The 22,434-nt window shown below is 35.3% G+C and overlaps 1 protein-coding gene across 1 annotated transcript in view; it reads left to right on the forward strand.

The window, feature by feature from the left end:
• thoc7 (THO complex subunit 7) overlaps positions 1–22,434 on the forward strand; it is a 52,849-nt gene that overhangs the window by 24,679 nt on the left and 5,736 nt on the right. Inside the window, exons 4-5 of the mRNA XM_090415923.1 lie at positions 6,297–6,383; positions 12,258–12,452. Of these exons, the coding sequence (XP_090272049.1) occupies positions 6,297–6,383; positions 12,258–12,452 (282 nt within the window). The remainder of the gene's footprint in view (positions 1–6,296; positions 6,384–12,257; positions 12,453–22,434) is intronic.

Below are 22,434 nucleotides of genomic sequence, written 5' to 3' on the forward strand. Positions count from 1 at the left end.
CAGCAGCAACATGACATGGAGCTGAATCCTGTTGAAATATAAATGTTTCATTATCTTGGAAAAGATCACATGTGGAAGGCTTTAGTTTGGGCTCAAGTATTTCATTTATGTATTTTTGGGCATTTATATTCCCATTAACCATGCAAAATTCTGCCCTCACCTTTTGATGTCATACAACCCCAGATCATAACACTAAGTGGGTGTTTCACGGTAGGTGTAATGCAATCAGGATGCAAATCTTCTCCGATTCTTCTCCTTACGTATTTTATGCCATCACTACCAAACAGGGAAATTTTGGTCTCATCACTCCAAATAACACTGTTCCATTGTTCTGCTGTCCAGTTAACATGGGTTTTAGTCCAGTTTAATCTTTTCAACCTTTGTTTGAGAAATAAAAATGGCTTTTTTCGTGGAATTCCAGCATTTAGACCAAATTCCTACTGTCTGCGCCGAACAGTCCTTGCATTCAACTTCATATTGTATTGCACCATTTCATCTTGCGATGATACACTCAGCTGATTTTCTTCTGTCACGTAGGCACAGTCTCTCAATTCTTCTATCATCACTTGCTGTTGTGCACCTTTTCCTGCCTTTACCAGTCTGGTTTTCTAATGACTGAGTCTTCTTATACCTCTTCAAAAATTTAGAAATGCCACCTTTGGTTAAGTTTCCACCAATTTTCTTCATAACTGTAGCCTTGTTCACTTAATAGTACTATTTTACTTCGCTTTCTGGGTGACCAGTCAACTTTTTGCGCCATTTCTTTAATTTTATTACGTTTTACAAGCTCACTAAATGAAACACAAAAAAAACCAACCAACTTGATAGCAATCACATAACATGCTGACATATGTCTTCCTCTCAGCTCCATATACATCAATAGCTGAATCCTACTGTGACCTTAATGGCTCATTGCCAAAACAAGATGACACCTGATTGGCTCTCTAAACACACATGCTTACTGGATACATTCAAATGAAGGAAAGCTACTTCATATCAACATAAGCAAGTTGTGCTTCTTTTTTTCTAGTTATTTGGCTATAACTTTTCATAGATTACAGATAATTGAACAATTTAATCAAGAATGCATGACATTCTTGATTAAATTATCTTTCCAATAATATATAATTTTATGGTATTACACCAAAACAAAAGTGGCATGCGCCATTAAACCTCAAAAATACACTTTTTCCAAAAGGTTTCCACAATTTTGGCCACTAGCATACGTTAAAGGGTTGGAACACACTTACAGAGGCTCTTTGTCATGACACATTCCAAAGGTCTTGCATCAGAGGCTCTATGGTTCTTATATCTTCAGGGAGCATTTCATTGGATTATTAGCGGCTCTTGGACTGCAATTTTCCCGGTACTCAAAAGCTCAGGCAAGAAGTTTCAGCATACAGGCTTCGAGATCATTCTGCGACTTTTGGCTTCAGTTGACTTCACAATTTTTATCCTCTGCCGTGGGTTCGCCATAAAGTCTTTCTCTGGGTCAGTATGCTTCTGATTCTCCGACTGTCTCTTCTCTCTTCGGTAACAGCGCTTCACCTCTCCTGCTTCGGTAATTCGACCTTGCCTCTGCTCTCTCGGCAGCTGGACCTCACTTCCTCTGAACTGCCTTTGGTTCTCTGCCGGAAACTTCTCCCCGATGTTCGGCTCAGTCCTCTTTTATTTTCACCTTCTCGGGATCTTGCACCAAGGGTTGTAAACCTTGAAGAAATTGGCAGTTCTCCTTGATCCTTTTGTTAAGGCCGGTTTGTTCTTTCTTCTCCTCTGTGGCCTCTTTTTTCCTTGTCTTGTCGGGCAGCGTAAACTTCTCTGAAACTAGCAGACTTTGTAAACTTGAGTGTGTTTTTTATCTATATTATCCTTATTTCTTTAATATCCTGTTGTCATTGTGCCATTGTAATATCTTAGGGTTTTTCTATATTTTAATTTGTACTTATTTCTTTATATCTCTCTTCTATATTATATATCTTATCGTCAATTCCCAAATCTTTAACTTGTCTCTTTCCCTTATGCAACTCTATTAACTTTAAACATATCCTCCTGTTCCTTATTTTTACCAGTATTCCTATTTTTATTATACCATGGATCTCTAGATATATATTTGAATTAGTGACTGCACCTCAGGAAATCCTTTTATGGCATTAAATTTCACTACTTTCGGTAGATATCATTCCTTACTCTTATATACAGTCGTGGCTATCCTTTTATCTAATTCTCGTATTAATTATCTATCTCCCCCCTTACAAGCTCGGTTGTTTTTTTTAGAACAGAGCATCAAAGAAATAAAATATCAGGCAACACTCTATTAATATTTAAACAACAAAATTTTAATTCACATAAGACAAATTTTATACTGCATTTTCAATAATAAAAAGAAACATCACAATTCAAATCTGCATAAAGAGACTAGTTAAGTTCCTGCATTTTCTCGCACAAATTGTATCACATATTTAACTAATTTTCTTAATATCACATAAATCATTTATACTGAGCAATGGTACTTATTACTTAAATGTTAACTCTTACTCATCGAACACAAACAATATCTTTTACACAATTGCTCTTTCCTTTCTATGCTGGGAATATTCTATAGGCAAATTTCAGCAAACAGTTATACTATGACTTAATTCAAACTACAAATTTCTGACACTTAATTACTTTATAATCTTTAACTGTTTGATATGCCTATTTAGATTGGCCTCTACTTACAATCCATTAATGTGTTCTCTTAAAAGCTCAAGGAAATTTAACAAATGGGTCAACTCACTTTATAGCTGCTACCTTCTGTGTACTTGGCTTCGAACTGGACTTCCGTTCCGAGTCAGATATTTCAATCCCTCTTTACGCCAGCAATAGGTCTACTGATGTTTCTAGGATACTCTGTCCTGCCGCACTTTGGGCGAAGTCTATCGGCTTGTGGAATGCTTGCATGCGCATTGGATTAACGGAGCAATTTCTTCCCTCTGACAACAGCTCCTGACGAAGACCTCATCAATTCGTTGTCAGCTATCAGCTTTGTCTGGCGGATCTGCTCCTCCTCGTCTTTCTTTTAGATCACGGGCATGATTTCTCCTGAAGTCGCATACTCGATGGTCTACATCTACCAAACAACCGTTGCCGACCTCTGGATCATTCGGTCACTTCCGAATCCTTGTGCAGAGATATGTGAACCCCGAATATTTCGGCGAAATCCCTTGATCCTTTTCTTTGACTGACCCTTCCTTTGTTTTTCTCCTACACTCCCTAAATCCTATTCGTTCTGGCAGCGGACATTCGTTTGAAGCTTTTGTCGGTCCACCTAGCACTGACCTTGAGCTTCCCATGTAGAACACGCACAAAGTTTGACGTCATTACAAAGCTCTAAAATTATACTGTTTACTAATGGCAAGGTATTGCCTTAATACTACACCTTCTAGAATATTCCCTTATTTGGCATAGAGCAATATACAAATTCCCATTGGGATTATTTACATATAACATACATCTATTTACAAGTCACAATTCTTACTGGGTGAACTTTATGTAAAAATATTTAGACTTCTTATAGCAACATAAATATTTTTACAACTTCTTTGATACTAGCTTTGAAGGTGTTCATGCGCAGAGCTTACAAACAACTTTCTCACACTTAATCGTAATCAACTTTCTTATGCTCTTACACACATAGCTGTTATACATTATACAAAAGTTCCGATGGCAGACCATTGCCTTTTGTTTTTGTCATTCTAGAAACTTTAGTTAAAGCGGTAAATACAATCAATTCCCATAGGGTTATTTACATTATATATTTAGGAAAAATTACATAGAGACAAACAAGGTTATTTTTGTAACAGTTCTCATGTGACTTGACCTCTGTAAAAATTGATGTAACGTGCCTTGGTATTTCTAAGCTACATCGAGTTTTACAACACCACCTGTCCAAAAAGAAACCAAACTCTTCAAAACTAGAAGAAACTAGTAGCGCGACCTGTTGTATCTTTTTGCTGTCGAAAGCAGGAGCATTCATTAGTGTTTTGTCAACTGTGTGACATTTGTTTCATTTGAAGCTGAGTTATAGTGACAGTGTGTTTTGACGAACAGGTCGGAAAATGAGTTTCAAACAGAGAACTGCGATTGACTTTTGTGTTAAACTTGATGAAAGTTTTACCGAAATTCATCAAATGCTTCAAAAAGAATACGGTGATGAATGCTTATCCCTTATTCAAGTTTATGAGAGGTTTAAGCAATTTCAAAGTGATCGTGAGACGCTTGAGGACGAAAAAAGCCAGGCCATCCAAAAACTGGACTGAGCGAAGTTAACATCCAAAAAAGTGCTTAATTTCATCAAAGAAAACCCGAAATCAGCGGTGAGATTGATTGAAGATGAATTGGGGATTCCAAAATCAACTGCACACAACATTTGATCAAGAGGTTGGCCATTCGTAAATTGAATTGGCGATTTGTTCCCCACAAGTTGACCGTTGACCAAAAAATGTATTGAATTGAACACTGCAAGGACTTCATTAAAACCATAGAGATTTTATTAAAACCATGGGGACTTCATTAAAACCGTATGGAAATTGGAGTCCTCGTAAGGCCAATTTCCTTGAAACGATTATTACTGATGATGAAATATGGTGTTTTGATTATGAATCCAAAACAAAGTGCTGAGTGGAGACCACCAGAAGAGAAGGCATCCGTAAAAAAAAAAGTCACTTGGATAAGTCAAAAGTAAAGACAATGCTGATTTATTTCTAAGATTCCAAGGGCATTATCCACAAACGGTCAATGGTGAGTTTTATCATGAAGTTTTGAAGCAATTAATAGCGAGAATTCATTGCATACATGAATATCGCGATGCAGGCAGCTGGTCACTTTTACACGATAATGCACCATCTCATCATTCGAACATTGTGAGACGGTTTTTGAGCAAAAACCAAGTTTATGTGTTGGATCACTTGTATTCGCCTGATTTAGCACCCTGTGATTTCTTTCTCTTTCCCTGATTTAATTTGCCAATGAAAGGAAAGGGATATGACACCATTGAAAATGTTCAAGTGGCAGTAACCACGACCCTCAACAGTATCACAAAAATCTATATAAAAAAAACTCATTTAACGAATTAATTGACCATGCCAAACACTGTATCGAAGCTTGACCTGTGTTTTATTTTCTATCAAAAGTTCGGTTTCTTTTTGAACAGAGGATGTAGGTGATGAAATTGATCTCCCACCTCAAGGCAATCACTGATATATCCATCTCATGGTGAGATTCATGGACACATTCTTCCTGGTTGAGAGCAGATATGCTAACCAATCTGGCCATCTTTCTCATTTTGAAATATGTCCTCATTACTCTACTTCAATTTGATTCCTATTGAAGACTCCATTGCCTGTATATAATCATCTCATATTTATTATTTATAAAGGTGATGAAATTGATCTCCCACCTCAAGGCAATCACTGATATATCCATAAACTTCTTCAACATGGTTGTTGAAGAAGTTTAGGAATGGAAGAAAGAGTGCTGTAAAAGGAGTTAGAGTGAGGAGAGAGAGAGAGAGTTAGAGAGTTATTATATGAGGTGACATGAAAATGGGAGAAAAAGATATCCTTGAAGTATGGAGTAATTACTTTGAAAAACTGCTAAATGAAACATGCAGTGATGACAGCACAGTGATGTTATGTTTAGATTTCCAGTCGTATAGAGATTGAAAGTTGGAGATGTGACTAGTGCTTTAAAATAAAACCAATTTTTAATTTGTTTTGCAGCTTTGGATTCATTTTGGTTATTTGCACTTATAAAATTAGTATTGCTTTATTGCATTATAGCATATGTAATGTGCCCAACATAATATCTGGTGCTCTACATGAAGGTATATACACCTGAAAATGATATAATTTACATTCCTAGATGATTTTTATAATGTAGTTGCAGAACTATGATTATGTTTTTTTTAAACTCTCAGACTAGTGGTAGTACCATTGTTATACAACAAAACCCCATGATCTTGCAGGGAACAACAATTTTATAGTTGTAGTTATACTATTTCCTTCCCCCCCATAATCTTTAGAGGATTTCTTCTTATCATCAGTGAATGGAAAGAGGATAAAGAAGATGATAGTTTCTAAAAATACTCTCTGTTAAACACTGTGCTAGTTTTTTTCTAGAATATGTCTGTGGTAGTAAAATCAAGGATAAGTGATACTCTTGGATAATTTGTAAATATAAAAAAAATAGACCTTTACCTAAAATTCCTTTATAGTATATTTCTAAAATTGAAAACTAATTCTTTAATCTGTTTCTAGAGGATGGTATTGCCGAAGCAGAACGAAAGATTCTTGACTGTAAAGTAGAGCTGCAACAGGCAAAGCGGGTACGAAAAAATAAACAAGGTATGTAAAGCAATTTCCGTTATCACTTCACATTTTGAATAAACTTTGTCATATCTTCTGGTCCTTCTATATACAGACTGAAGTATAAGGCGTTTTTGAAAATGATTGAACAGCAAAGCAAACTTCCTTCAACTGAATTAAGATAGAATTCCTTTGCTGACATCACCAAAACTCTAATAATGTATGTTTGACTATAGGAACATCCCCACCCTCATCATAGGTTGTATACAAAGTATGGTTTTTGAATGCAACTGATCTTAGATGGAACAGATACAGGTAGTAAGTTTATGGTGGAGCTTAAACACTGTGTGGAGGTTGTACTTTTTAACTACCCTTATCCATTCCACCAAAGATCAGCTCCCTCCTCTTTCAGTGTCTGGAGTATATATAGAGTACCCTGTTTTTGCAAGCTGGCTTCAGGCAGATCAGCAACCATCCGTTTAGAAGAACATAAATCATATATCTGCAATCACGACTGGGTCAATCTGGCCTTGCAGACCATGTTTTCGATACAACCCACAGGATTTTCTGGAGAAAAATCACCATACTCCACCATAGTAAATTCAAAAACGAAAGACTTTTCAAAATCTGCAGTGGCACTCAGAAATCAATCAAATTTAAATAAAGATGGTTGCATAAAACTTCCTAAAATTTGGGAAACATTAATTATCAGAGATCCCGTTACATCCTAGGCCACCTCCAAATGCCCATAGAGGACATATCACCCTAGAGTCACCCACATGTTTCACTTGTATTGTATTTGAGTGTGTTGTTACAATAGTTATTTGTAATCCCTAAAGATGTCTCACTGACTGAGACGAAATATTGGAAACATTAAAATTAGATTTAATCCTTTCCCAGTGCTGAAAATATTCCATTAAACCTCCAACAAGGGTGCTTAAAGATCAAAGCTATAACTGAGAGGAGACCTTCACATAGCCTTCAAAGGAATGCGGAGAACCAACCAAGGCTTCTGACCTAATGTCAAATCCTCACCTTCTCATGGTGCACCCTGTTAGGTGTCTAACAGGGTGCACCACGACATAGCTGACCAAATTGTATTCTTATTGGCTTAAACCAAAATTTCAAATGATGGTAAAAGATGACAAAATTTCATGCCGGCTGGGGCGTCGCCCGGTTAAACAAGACCTCCGTTGTTTTCGCTAGGTAACCAGGGCGAACAGCGAAAAGTCAGCTACTGGAACAAATCTAAAAGCACACCCCAACTCAACATCACCAGAGTTATAGATCAGTACTATCAACATATAAGAAGCCTGAAGGGCAAAGAAATGAAGCTAGCTGAAGAATTATTAAGTACCACATTGACATAATAGGGGTGACTGAAACAAAATAGACAAAAACTGGTGAGATCTTTCTGAGCAATAAATACAAAATGTTATATTCAGGAAATGACAATCAAGGAAAAGAAGGAGTAGCCATAGTATTCAACAAAAAATATGAGGCTAATCTTCTTGAATAGCAGGCAGTCTCAAGTAGAGTGATATGGGCAAATATGAGAATGGGGAATTGGACAATGAGACTTATTTGTGCCTATGGTCCCACAGAAGGTTCTACTAAGGTAGAAGTGGAGGAATTTTTTCATGCTTTAGAAAAAGCAACCGACACAATCAAAAAGGAAAAGTTGGTCCTTGTTGGGGATCTAAATAGCAGCATAGGAAATGATTGTGAGACATACAAAAATATTTTGGGAAAATTTTTGGAGAAAAGAGCAAAGCTAATAATACTGGCAAATACCTGTTGGATTTCTGCTCAGGACACGGACTGGTTATTACTAACACCATGTTCCAGCATAAAAATGTGCACAAATTCAAATGGAGAGAAGAGGCAAAGAATAAGAAAAGTCTCATTGACTATGTTATTGTTGATAGTAATGTTTTCTCCCTAGTGCAGGACACCAGAGTGTACAGAGGATTTGAAATTAGAAGTGATCACTATTTAGTCTTGACCAGGATAAAATTGAATTTCATATTGAAAACAATAACATGTAAGAAAGTTTTAAAGCTCTCAGATGTGAACTGTAGACTAAAATACACAAAGATTATTCAAGAAAAAATGAAAGCGTTTGAGAACAGGAACCAATTCTTGGAGATTCAGTGGGAAGTCTTGAAGAAAACCCCGATTGATTCAGCCAGAGAGGCATGTGGTGTTGCAAGGATAGAAAAATCAGAACTCAATGGTGGACACAGGAAGTTAAAGAGGCAGTGAAGGAAAAGAAGAAAGCATATCAAAAGTTCCTAGCATATAAGTCAGGTTTTGCTCTTAGAGAATACAGAGACAAATGTAAGAAAGCAAAATACTGTGTAAAACTAGCTAAACAAAAGTCATGGGAGGACTTTGGCAAGAACATAGAAAATAAATATCAAGAAGGTGGCAAAATATTTTGGAGGTTGTTGAAGAAGTTTAGGAATGGAAGAAAGAGTGCTGTAAAAGGAGTTAGAGTGAGGAGAGAGAGAGAGTTATTATATGAGGTGACATGAAAATGGGAGAAAAAGATATCCTTGAAGTATGGAGTAATTACTTTGAAAAACTGCTAAATGAAACATGCAGTGATGACAGCACAGTGATAAAAAAACACTGCCCAGGCATGCAGTCAGGAATACATATCCATACTTGGTGTAGAAAAAGCCATTAACGGCTTGAAATGTGGAAAGGCAGCAGGAATAGATGATATTCGACCTGAAATGCTGAAGTATGGTGGTATAAAAGTCTTACAGTGGCTGCACTGCATAGTTCTGAATGCCTGGACAGAGGGACGAATTCCTGATGATTGGAGTAGAGCTCTCATAGTACCCATATATTAAAAGGGAAATAAAACTCAATGTGAGAATTACAGAGGTATATCCCTACTGAGGATTCCTGGTAAGATATATGCAAGTATACTTGAGAAACGGTTGAGAAGAATTGTGGAAGAAAAGCTTCGTGTAGAACAAGCTGGATTCAGATCAAATAGAGGCTGTCAGGATCAGATCTTCACTTTACGACAAATAGTGGAGAAATCGCGGGATTGTAATAAAGATCTGTATTTAAGTTTTGTCAATTTGGAAAAGGCATATGATAAGGTGCCAAGAGAGAAGCTATTCAATACGCTACAGTTATATGGTGTCAATGGGGCATTATATCAAGCAATACTTAGTCTTTATTTGAGTTGTAAGTCAGCAATTAGAATTGAAGGAAGTACAGGAAGATTGTTTAATGTTAAATGTAGTGTGAGACAAGGATGTACATTATCCCCTCTGATATTCATTATCTATATGGATCACTTAAATATTAAGAGCCAATAGGCTTCATTTCGGCAATATAAACACTATTTAAATTAATGGGATATTAAATACCACATTGTTTTTAAACCGAAGAAACTCAAAGATTAGAATCGGAGAGTTTCATGCCGAATATAGTAAACTATATAGGAAATGTAGGAATATAGGAAACTCTCTGATTCCAGTCTTTGAGTTTCTTATTCGGTTTTAAAACAATGTGGGATTTAATATCCCCTTAATTTAAATAATGTTTATATCGCTGTAATGAAGCCTATTGGCTCTTTATATTTAAGTAACTTAATGGGTGCACCTGTTTGACAACTCGTATAGCAGAGTATATAAGTTCTTTTCACTATACCCTTTGGTATTAATTTTGTCACTGATGAAGCCTCAAAAAAGGCTTAAACCAGTCTGGGTAGTGACCTTCCACCATAATGTAATAACAGTACATTTCCTAGCAAGTGTGTTTTTACATTATGGAAAATACTAAGAATAGGATCAGAACTTTACCACCTTAGCTGCGAGTTGCCCAGTATTGTACTACTTACTAGGACTACTTGCACTGGCTCACGCTAGTAATCGCCGATACTTTTATAGTTTACTATATTCGGCATGAAACTCTCTCATTCCAATCTTTGAGTTTCTTATTCGGTTTTAAAACAATGTAGGATTTAATATCCCCTTAATTTAAATAATATATGGATCACATTTTGAAGGAAAGTGGTATTAAACATATCAGAATTGGAGATGTTAATGTCAGCTCTTTGTTTTATGCAGACAATGTTATACTTCTAAATAAATCTGCTACAAGTTTGCAAGATTCCCTGACTAAATTGAATAACTGTTGTAATAGATATGGTATGAAGGTCAGCAATAAAAAGACAAAGACAATGAAAATAGGTGGAATCATTGAAAATATCAACTGTGTTGTGAATGGAGAACCTGTGGAACAAATAAAACAATTCAGCTACTTAGGCACTATTTTTAGTGAAGATGGAAAATTAAATATGGAAATAGAGAACAGAATCAACAGAGCTGGTATGGTAGGAAGTCAATTGAATAAATTCATATGGAATAAGAGAGAAATTAGTCAGAACACTAAATTAGCTGTATACAAGACAATGTTCAAACCAGTTTTAACTTATGGATCTGAAAGCTGGGTCAGAAGTAAAACACTTGACCAAAAACTAGAGACTGCAGATATGAGAGTCCTGAGAAAGATTAGAGGCGTGAACAGATGGCATCAATGCCAATATCATATTAAAAACAAGGATATTAGGAAAGAACTAGACATTGCCAGCATCCAGGAATGCTTTAGCAGAGCTAATCTCAGGTGGTATGGTCACTTAAACAGAATGGGCGAGGAAAGATTAGCAAAGCTAGTGTTCTCTGCCGGGTTGGCAGGAAAACAACCCAGAGGAAGACTAAGATATAGGTGGATTGATACAGTACAAAGTGCCTTAGACGATAGAAATATAAGGTCTGATAATGATAATATTGGAGCGTTGACAAGTAACAGACTGGTTTCGAGGAAAATTGTAGATAGGAAGTTAGTAATGATGTGAATTTTTCATGTAGTACTATCATATCCTGTACACCCCCTTGAGGGTACATGTGAGGAATTTGATGATGATGATTATTTCACATTTGGAACTGTATTATTTTGATAAAATTTCACTGTAAATTAAAGAAATATATAATATACAGTATTTCTAAAGTATATAAAGTATTTCATTAAAAATTATGGAGGGTTATGTGATGCATATATGCATGGCTTCCCTTACTTTATATGATGAGCAGTTCAACAAGACTAACAAGCCAGGTAAAAGAAAAATGATAAATAAAAGGAGATGAAAAAGGTAGAAGAAAAACCATTGCCAACATTTATTTTGTATTAAAATTTTAAAATTAGCTTGAGAAACAAACAGATTTATATTTGTAAACTTTTGCCTTGATAAAGATTGAAACTTTATCAAGGCAAAATTAGCACAAAAGAAGAACTATTTGAAGAAAATTTAATGAAAGGCACTCTGCAGATTCCACATCTTTTACACACATGTAAACAAGAAGCAGCAAAAGTCAGAAATGTTTTAATAGATCCAGACGTTCATTAATAGGAGAAACTACTGTAGGTGTTTCTCTTTGTATACTCTATTTATTATTATTTTTATTATTATTACATGACACCTCCAAGGAGTCCGAGGACCCATCAAAAGAGGGCACCTACTCTACAGCTCTCTGTCTCCACCAACTACAGTGAACTGCAACTACCATCATCGACATCAACACCCACCATTGCCCACCACCACTAGTATTTCCACAGACAATCACAAACATTCATGCCCACGGCAGGATTTGAACTTGCAGCCTTTTGGCGAGAGAGAGAGAGAGTGGATATGCTAACCACTCAGCCAACCAGGCCATCATGTAATTATACATTGGCATAAAGCCATGTATAATTATAGTATACAAAGCTCTTTGTTTTGGAATTTATGAATATAAATGATATAGGGTATTGTAATTTCATTTTTCTGTTGAATGAATGACCATATTATTTTATGTATATTATTTTATTTTTGTTTATTTTTTTACACAGAATATGATGCTTTAGCTAAAGTTATTGAAACTCAACCTGATCGCAAAGTAACACTTGCCAAACTACGGCACCTAGATGAAGAAATCCTGGCACTGCAAAAAACACGTGAGGATCTTGACAGAAAGCTAGAAAAAAGACGGAAACAATTTCAGGTTCTCCTTAGTGCGGTTTATGAATTGCAGAAAATCGTTCAAGGTACATGTTGATTTTTTTTAAAGCAGATATAGACTTTATATTAAAAATCTCAGATCACACAACTTAAATTAATGCTGGATGCAATTTACAACAGTCTGTTATTGATAGGCCTAGTAACCAAACTGGTCTGATACCCAGAACCATAATTAGTTGATTGCATTCATCTACAATTTTTAATACTTAGAATGTGAACAATGAACTGATTTGAAAAGTAAGAGTCGCACGATGTTATACATAAAAACACTGCAATGATATAACTGAGGAAATATCGCAATGTTGATGATTCATTAGCTATTTAAAAAAAAATCATCAATATTGCAATATTTCCTCAGTTACATCATTGCATTATTTTATATTTAACATCACACATCTCCTGCTTTTACAAATCAATCCATTGTTTGCATTCTACTTTGTTATTAACTGTTATTGCCACTTATGATGGCCTGTAATATTTAGCTGAAATATATGACCTTAAGTAAATAGTATTATTTATTTATTTTATTCGTTTTTTGTTTTTTTTTTTATGTTCATTGAAAAAACCTTTAATAGCACAAGTATCTCTTACACAACAATTAATACACCTTTTTGCATACTTGTTTCTTTCTCAACAACTACTTAGGTTTGTGTTATTTTGCACTAGTACATCAATGCAAGGGGTAGTTAAGGGTCAAAGCTGTATAACTGAGAGGAGACGGCCATAGCCTTTAACCACCTCACCGCCATTATATATTAAATATGTATCCATCATATATTTCAATGTAATATCAATGATATTATAATTTTAATATGCACTTCGCATCCATTAGAAACTTGACGTCTTGGTCGGTAGTGTGGTTAAAGGAATGCGGAGAACCGACCAGGGCTTCTGACCTAATGTCCAATCCTCATCTTCTCGTGGTGCACCCTGTTGGATATCTACCTGGATACTGAATGAACGAGGATGGGCTGGCAATTTGGGATTTACCCGATCAAGTTGTATTCTTATTGGCTAAACCAATATAGAAAATGGTGGTAAAAGATGACAAAATTTCATGCCGGCTAGGGCGTCACCCGGTTAAACAAGACCCCTGTTGTTTTCACCAGGGCGAACAGCGAAAAGTCAGCTACTGGAACAAATCTGAAAGCACACCCCAACTTAACATCACAGAGTTATAGATTGGTACTATCAACATAAGAAGCCTGAATGGCAAAGAAATGAAGCTAGCTGAAGAATTAGATTAGTACCAGATCAACATAATACAGGTGACCGAAACAAAAAAAGACAAAAACTGGTGAGATATTTCTGAGCAATAAATACAAAATGTAATATTCAGTAAATGACAATCAAGGAAAGGAGTAGCAGCCGTAGTATTCAACACAAAATACGAGGCTAATCATCTTGAATGGCAGGCAGTCTCAAGTAGAGTGATATGGGAAAATATGAGAATGGGGAATTGGACAATGAGACTTATTTGTGCCTATGGTCCTGCAGAAGGTTCTACTAAGGTAGAAGGGGAGAAATTTTTTGATGCTTTAAAAAAAGCAACTGACACAATGAAAAAGGAAAAGTTAAACTTGTTGGCAATCTAAATAGCAGAGTAGGGAATGACTGTCAGACATACAAAAATATTTTGGGAAAATTTGGAGAAAAGAGCAAAGTTAATAATAATGGCAAATACCTGTTGGATTTCTGCTCAGGACATGGGCTGGGTTCACATGGAGGGAACAGGCAAGGAATAAGAAAAGTCTCATTGACTATGTTATTGCTGATGATGATGTTTTCTCCCTGGTGAAGAAACACCAGAGTGTACAGAGAATTTGAAATTGGAAGCGATCACTATTTAGTCTTGACCAGGATAAAATTGAATTTCATATGGAAAAGAATGACATGTAGGAAAGTTTTAAAGCAAATAAAAGTTGAGTAGCTCTCAGATGTGAACTGTAGACTAAAATACTCAAAGATTATTGAAGAAGAAATGAAAGAGTTTGAAAACAAGAACCAAACCTTGGAGATTCAGTGGCAAGCCTTGAAGAAAACTCTGATTGATTCATCCAGAGAGGCATGTGGTGAGGTTGTATGCACAGATAGAAAAATCAGAACTCCGTGGTGGACTCAGGAAGTTAAAGAGGCAGTGAAGGAAAAGAAGAAAGCATATCAAAAGTTCCTGGCAAATAAGTCAGCTTTTGCTCTTAGAGAATACAGAGACAAATGTAAGAAAGCGAAACACTGTGTAAAACTAGCTAAACAAAAGTCATGGGAGGACTTTGGCAAGAACATAGAAAATAAATATCAAGAAGGTGGTAAGATATTCTGGAGGTTGTTGAAGAAGATTAGAAATGGAGGAAAGAGTGCTGTAAAAGGAGTTAGAGATGATAAAGGTGACATGAAAAAAGTAAAAAAAGATATCCTTGAAGTATGGAGTAATTACTTTGAAAAACTGCTACATGAAACATGCAGTGATGACAGCACAGTGATAAAAAAAAACACTCAACAGGCATACAGTCAGGAATACATATCCTAATTGAAGTAGAAAAAGCCGTCAAAGATTTGAAATGTGGAAAGGCAGCAGGAGTAGATGATATTCGACCAGAAATGCTGAAGTATGGTGGTATAAGAGTCTTACTGTGGCTGCACTGCATAGTTCAGAAAGCCTGGACAGAGGGACGAATTCCCGATGATTGGAGTAGAGCTCTCATAGTACCCATATATAAAAAAGGGAAATAAAACTGAATGTGAGAATTACAGAGGCATTTCATTATTGAGTGTTCCTGGTAAGATATATGCAAGTATACTTGAGAAACAGTTGAGAAAAATTGTGGAAGTAAAGCTTGGTGAAGAACAAGCTGGATTCAGGCCAAATAGAGGCTGTCAGAACTTCACTTTACGACAGATAGTTGAGAAAGCATGGAAACATAACAAAGATCTGTATTTAAGTTTTGTCGATCTGGGAAATGCATATGATAAGATGTCAGCTCTTTGCTTTATGCGGACGATGTTATACTTCTAAATAAATCTGCTACAAGTTTGCAAGATTCCCTGACTAAATTGAGTAATAGATATGGTATGAAGGTCAGCATTGAAAAGACAAAGACAATGAAAATAGGTAGAATTGTTGCAAATGTCAACTGTGTTGTGAACGGGGAACCAGTGGAACAAGTAAAACATTTCAGCTACTTAGACACGATTTTTAGTGAAGATGGTAAATTAAATATGGAAATAGACAATAGAAACATCAATGCTGGTATCGTGGGAAGTCAATTGAATAAATTCATACAGAATAAGAGAGAAATTAGTTGGAACACTAAATTAGCTGTATACAAGACAGTGTTCAAACCAGTTTTAACTTATGGATCTGAGAGCTGGGACAGATGTAAAACACTTGACCAAAGACTAGAGACCGGAGATATGAGGTCCTGAGAAAGATTATAGGCACCAATGGCAATATCATATTAAAAATAAGGATATTAATAAAGAACTTGACATTGTCAGCATGCTGGAATGCGTTAGCAGAGCTAATCTCTGGTGTATGGTCATTTAAACAGAATGGGTGAGGAAAGATTAGCAAAACAAGTGTTCTCTGTCAGGTTGGTAGGAAAACGACCCAGAGGATGACCAGGATATAGGTGGATTGATACGATACAAAGTGCCTTAGACGATAGAAATATAAGACCTGATAATGTTGGAGTCTTGACAAGTAACAGGCTGATTTGGAGTAAAATAGTAGATAGGAAGTTAGTAATGATGTAAATTTTTCATGTTAGTACTATCATATCCTCTACACCCCTTGAGGGTACATGTCACGAATTTTATGATGATGATGTTGATGATGACATCAGTGCAATAGGTGGGTGAAGGTATGTTTCATTTACCAGAATTAGGTCCATGTCGTAGGTATCTGCAGCTCATGAATTTTGTTTAAAGGCATTGCATTTCTGGAAAAGGATCTGTATGAACTATGGTCTCCTATGTTCATTAACTATTGTCAATAATTGTGAAAATTGCTTGCATTTGCTTTATAAACATGTTTGTTGCATCTTGGCTGAGGTTTAGTGCATAATGTCCAGTAAGCATATATGCCAAAGTAGATGCAACCAGGGCATTTGGTCCTTTGATTTCTTTGTTCTGGGTTGCTTTTGCCAGTTTTTTGGAGATTGAGTATTCTCTGCATCCTTGCGGTTGGCAGGATGAGGTCTGCTACAGTGGGCACATTTCGCCAGTTCTGACCTTGATTTCTTGCATGTAGTCATTGCATGATTTTTCCTGTACTCTCTGCAACAAAATTCAGACTTGCAACAGCACTGGGAATGGATGAATCTTTGACAACAGTGACTTTGGCCATGGAATGACATTCAGCATAGAGAGATTCTGTTTTTTATGGATCCAGCCAGTTCATCATATTTTATGATGAATTTAACTTTCTGACATAAGATGCTATGGTATTGAGAGAGATTTTGCTCTCTAGTGAAAAACAGTTTGAAACAGCTGTCAAGCCATTGAAACCTAATATAAATGCTAATAAAAGACAGATACGGCCTCCTGGGCAGAGCCTGTGTCTTTTAAGTAATTCAAACTAAAGCATCTCTAATGCCAAAGATAACATTCCTATATAACTCTGGTAAATGTTTAAAAAATTTTTAAGTATCATTTTATATTTGACTATAAAATATGCTGGATTCATAATTTCCTCCATTTTAATAGTAGGTTTTCCACTTTATACTTAAGAAAAAAAAGTTTAAAAAATGTACTACATTTTTCCTTCTTCTTTTGATAATCCAGCTGTATCCCATCTCTTTTTGTATTCAGATCAATGTTACATTGAAGTAACTTGGCTTATAAATAATTTTGGTAATGACAGAGTAGCTAATCTTTTCTCTGTAGTCCATGTACTGGCATACAGAGTGGACTACAGAGAAAAGATTAACTATTCTGTCGTTACCAAAATTATTTATAAGCCAAGTTCCTTCAATGTAACATTGATCTGAATTTTCTTGCAGTTTGAAGAGAGAGGCTGGCAGTGTATACAGTCAAAGTAACTCATTTTCAGTCAAAGTGTTCTTATAAATGTTCTTCACATCCTAGACAGGATTGAACTCAAAATCAAGTCAAGTAGTGGGTATCATCACTACTTACTGCAAAACTGGGATGGACATATCCCATATAATATTCTTTACACATGCTTTTAGTTTCCTCTGTACTGTCATCAATAACAGGTAGTAGATTGGATGTTGCTGATTAATTATACCAGCTGGGACTGTTTATGCTTTCTTCTACTTTCGGCATGTTGGGACCTTGCTACTTGACTGTTGCAAGTTGACATCAGTGTGGTGGTGTGTCTTCTGTCTGTCATATTCTGGTTTGCAGTATTGATGTCTATCTGCAGCCATTATTCTGAGCGGTTCTGCTGTGCACTCATGAAAAAAAAATGCTGATTTATGCACATGTCACACTAGCATTCTTGAATATCTGTGTGCATTTCTTTTATTTATAGGTATTTGTTAGGGTGTGCTAAGCAGTCACCAGGAGTTATTTCAACATGTATCCTAATGATACCTTCCTTATCCACAGCTCCATATTAGCGAGTTTCTTTATTTCACAGCTAATCTTTAAATCTGAAGGCTTTTCATAATTTATTCTTGTAGATATGAACAGTTCCTAAAAGCTGGGTAATTTTTTTTAATAATAATAAATTAAAATAAGTTTTTTTTTTTTCATGATTCACGAATGCATTTGTGGTGGTACAACATGAAAAAAACACTTCAGGCAACAATGATCAAGGGTAGCAATAGCATTCGACAACAAACATGAAGATAAACTTCGTAATTGGAAATTTATTTGTCCCACAGAAGGTTGTTCTAAAGAAGCAGAGGAATTTTTCAAGTCATTAGAACAGGCAACTGATATAAAGAAAATGAAAAACGTGGTCCTTTTGGAGATCTGAACAGCAGAGTAAGAATTACTCCATCTGGCATATAGGAACATTTTGGGAAAATTTGAAAAAAAAAAAAAAAAAAAAGGGTAAAGCTAGTAATTTTGGTAAGTATTTGCTGGACTTCTGCTCAGAACATGGATTAGTCATTACTAATACCATCTTCCAGCATAAAGATATGCACGAGTTCACATGGAGAGAAAATGCAAGAAATAAGAAAAGTGATATCTTCATAGTTCAGGATGCAAGACTGTACAGAGGATTTGAAATTGGAAGTCACCATCTTAGTGCTAAGCAGGATAAAAATGAATATCACATTGAAAAGAAGAGTATTTAAGAAAGCTTTAAAAAGAATTAAGAGTTCAGTGGCTTTTACAGGTAAACTAGACTCGACTATATAAACATTATTGAAGAAAAAATGAAACATACTAAAAACAAGAACCAAACATTGGAATCTCAGTGGCAAACTCTGAAGACATTGATTCAGCTAGGGAAGTATGTGGTGAAGTTGTTTGTAAGTATAAAAAAATAAGACCCCCATGGTGAACACAAGAAGCAGTCCTGGAAAAGAAGAAAGCACACCAAAAGTTCCCAGCAAATAAGTGCAGATGCCCTAAAAGAATACAGAGAAAAATGCAAGAGAGCTCAGCTATATGTAATAGTAGCTAAACAAAAGTAATGGGAAGACTGCTAAAAATATAGAAAATAAATATTAGGAAGGTGGCAAAATGTTCTGGAGGCTATTGAAGAAGCTTAGAAATGGAGGAAAGAGTACTGTAAAAGGAATCAATGACAATAAAGGTGACATGAAAACTGAAGATAAGGATATCCTAGAGGTCTGGAGTAATTACTTGGAAAAACTGTTAAACAAGCCAAGCAATGACATAACCATACTAGAAAATTTTCAAGGGGAATGCAAAGAAGAGTTTATATTAATAGTTGAGGTAGAAAGCCACAAAAACTTGAACTGTGGAAGGCAGTTGGAGTAGATAATATATGACCAGAAATGCTTAAGTATGGAGGTATAGAAGTTTTGCGGTAGTTATACTGGATAATTTAGAGGGCCTGGACAGAATGTCAAATTCCAGATGATTGGAGTAGAGCTCTCATAGTACCCATCTATAAAAAAAAAAGGAATAAAGGTGAATGTGAGAATTACAGAGGAATTTCTACTAAATGTTCCAGTTATGATTTGTGTGAGCATACATGAAAAGAGGTTGAGAAAGAATTGTGGAAGAGAAAGCTGGGTTCAGACCAAATAGAGGTTGTCAGGATCAGATTTTCATCTTACAACAAATAGTTGAGAAATCATGAGAATATGACAAAGATCCTGTACTTAAGTTTTGTAGATCTGGAAAAGGCATATAACAAGGTGCCCAGAGAAAAGCTTTTCAAAATATTACAATTATGAGGTAAATAGAACATTGTACAGAGCAATACATAGTCTATATGTAAGTTGTCAGTCAGCAGTTAGAATTGAAGGATATACAGGAAGATGATTTGGTGTAAAATCGGTGGGTAAGACAAGGATGCACGTTATCTCCACTGTTATTCATCATCTGTATGGATCACATTATGAAAGAAAATGGCATTAGGTACGATATTAGAATTGGACATGTCACACTTAGTTCTTTGTTTTATGCACATGTTGTTGTTGTTGTACTCCTACACACATCTAGTGCATGTCTCCAGGACTGAATAGCTGCTATAACAAATTTGCCATGAAAATCAGCAATAAAAAGACCAAAAACTATGAAAATAGGCAGGAACATAGAAAACTTCAGCTGCATTCTGAATGGAGATCTTGTAGAACAAGTAAAATATTTCAGCTGTTTAGGCAATACAGTTTTTTTTAGTGATGATTAGCAAGTTAAATCTGGAAATAGACAACAGAATAAGCAAAGTTGATATGGTGGATAGTCAGTTGAATAAATTTATATGGAATAAGAGAGAAATTAGCCAAAACACCAACTAGCAGTATACAAGACAGTGTTCAAACCAGTTTTAAGTTATGGATCTGAGAGCTAGGTTAGAAATAAAGCACTTGATCAAAGACTAGCGACCACAGATATGAGGGTTCTGAGAAAAATTAGGGTAGTGAACAGGTGGCATCAGTGGCAGAATCATATTAAAAATGAAAATATTAGATAGGAACTTGACATTGTTAGCATTCTAGAATGTGTTGTCAACAGAGCTAATCTAAGCCACTTAAATAAAATGAATGAGGAAAAGTTAGCAAAACAGGTATTTGATGCCAGGGTGGCAAGATCTACATGGATTGATTCAGTCAGAAGTACCTTAGAAGCATGAAATGTTAGATATGACAATATTGGAGTTCTCATAAGTCATAGACTAATTTGGAGGAAAATTGTTGAGAGGAGATTAATAATAATATAAACTTAATCATGTAGATCTGTCATACTAACCTGAATATCCCTTCAGGGTACATATCAAGAAATTTATGATAATAAAATAAACGTTATATTGTCACAATTATATTTCACAACCAATAAACTCTAAACCAAAAGCATAAGAATAAAAAATTTAACGAGCTTTCTTCCACTGAATTTTAATCTTTAATTAAGTGATAGATAATCTGCATCTTGCTACATAAAAAAAGGAGGGGGAAGTGACAGGTCTATTTGTAATCTTGCAAATGCTAAAATTCTTTTCACCTGCATATCCTATAATAAAACACTAAGAAGCATTTTAATTCTCCTGTTTTTCCTAAACGACCATTTGAAAAGACTAAAAATTAAGCTAACATTTGTATGGGATTCTTTTTTATTATTATTTATATTTGAATATTTAAAAAGTTCTGAATTTATAAACTCGTTTTGTTGCTTAATGGAAGAATCAGACTTGTCAGGTTATAATTGAACTTAGTCAGTATATTTTATTATTTATGTGACATTCATCCACAAAATGTTGTAAACCATTTTACTCTTTAGAGACACTTGTGACATTATGATTATGAATTATAGACACATTTACACAAGAATATTTTAATATTTGCCAAATATTTCAGTCTGAAAATAACAGACTATCTTCACTGGCTACATAGGAACAGTTTTTAACAAGTGGAATACCAACAATTGATCATTCAAAAGTAGAACGACCGCGTGATGTTACATTGCTAAGCATTAAAGAGAGAAAAATTTTCATCAGAGTGATGATTAAATTATAGGTATTAATTCACAATTTCATATAATAATCTCAATTTATAAATAACATTAGACTAATGTAGGAATTAAAAGTCTCGATTAAAAAAAAATTAATGTGTTATCCTGATTAAACTTTTCCATATTTTTGATAAGAATATATACAGTCATTTCAATTCAAGTTAGGGCATTGAAGTAAGGCCTCGGTACTCTCTTTGAATAGGCATTCAAATTTATAGCGACATCTGTGTAGAAGGCAGGTCTTAGACCAGAGGATTTTGTAGTGCTAAATGTATGATTGATGTTCTTGAATTCTTTTTTCTTAGAGCGTCCTGTTTTTCCAAAGTAGGACAGATTGGAGTTACAAGGAACTCTTGATACACACCAGGCAGAGACATAGTTAAGCGTTTGTCTTTAGAAGAGGAGAAATAGGTAGATATTTTGTTAGTAGGTATATAAGTGGCCTGTTAAATCATATTTCTTCAGAATTCTTGAAATTGGATCTGAAATCATGGAAATATATGGAATTGGAACTCGACGTATTGAATCTTTGTTGTTCTGGATTGGATTGTAGGAATCGAACAGATGTTGTGTACTTTTTTTGGAGAAGCCATTTAATTTCATGTGATGTTTGATAGTTGAAAGTTCTTTCTGTAATTCATGAGGAGTTGAACAATTAGTTCTAGCTCGTCGGATTATGATTCCTGTTTTTTGTTAAGGATGGTGAGCAGATTGTTTGAGAATATAACGTCCAGTGAAAGTGGGTTTTCTGTACACTGTTGTTGTTAGAATACCTGAAGGTGAACAGATGAGGAGGACATCTAAAAAAAAAGATAACTTGTTGTCTTTTTCAATCTCCATGGTAAACTTAATATGAGGATGTAAGGAATTGATTCTGGCTAAAGGGGAAGATAA

Source organism: Typopeltis vanoorti, chromosome 3 (assembly GCF_054136105.1).
Source record: "Typopeltis vanoorti isolate ZY-2024b chromosome 3, IOZ_Tvanoo_1.0, whole genome shotgun sequence".
Lineage (NCBI taxonomy): Eukaryota > Metazoa > Arthropoda > Arachnida > Uropygi > Thelyphonidae > Typopeltis > Typopeltis vanoorti.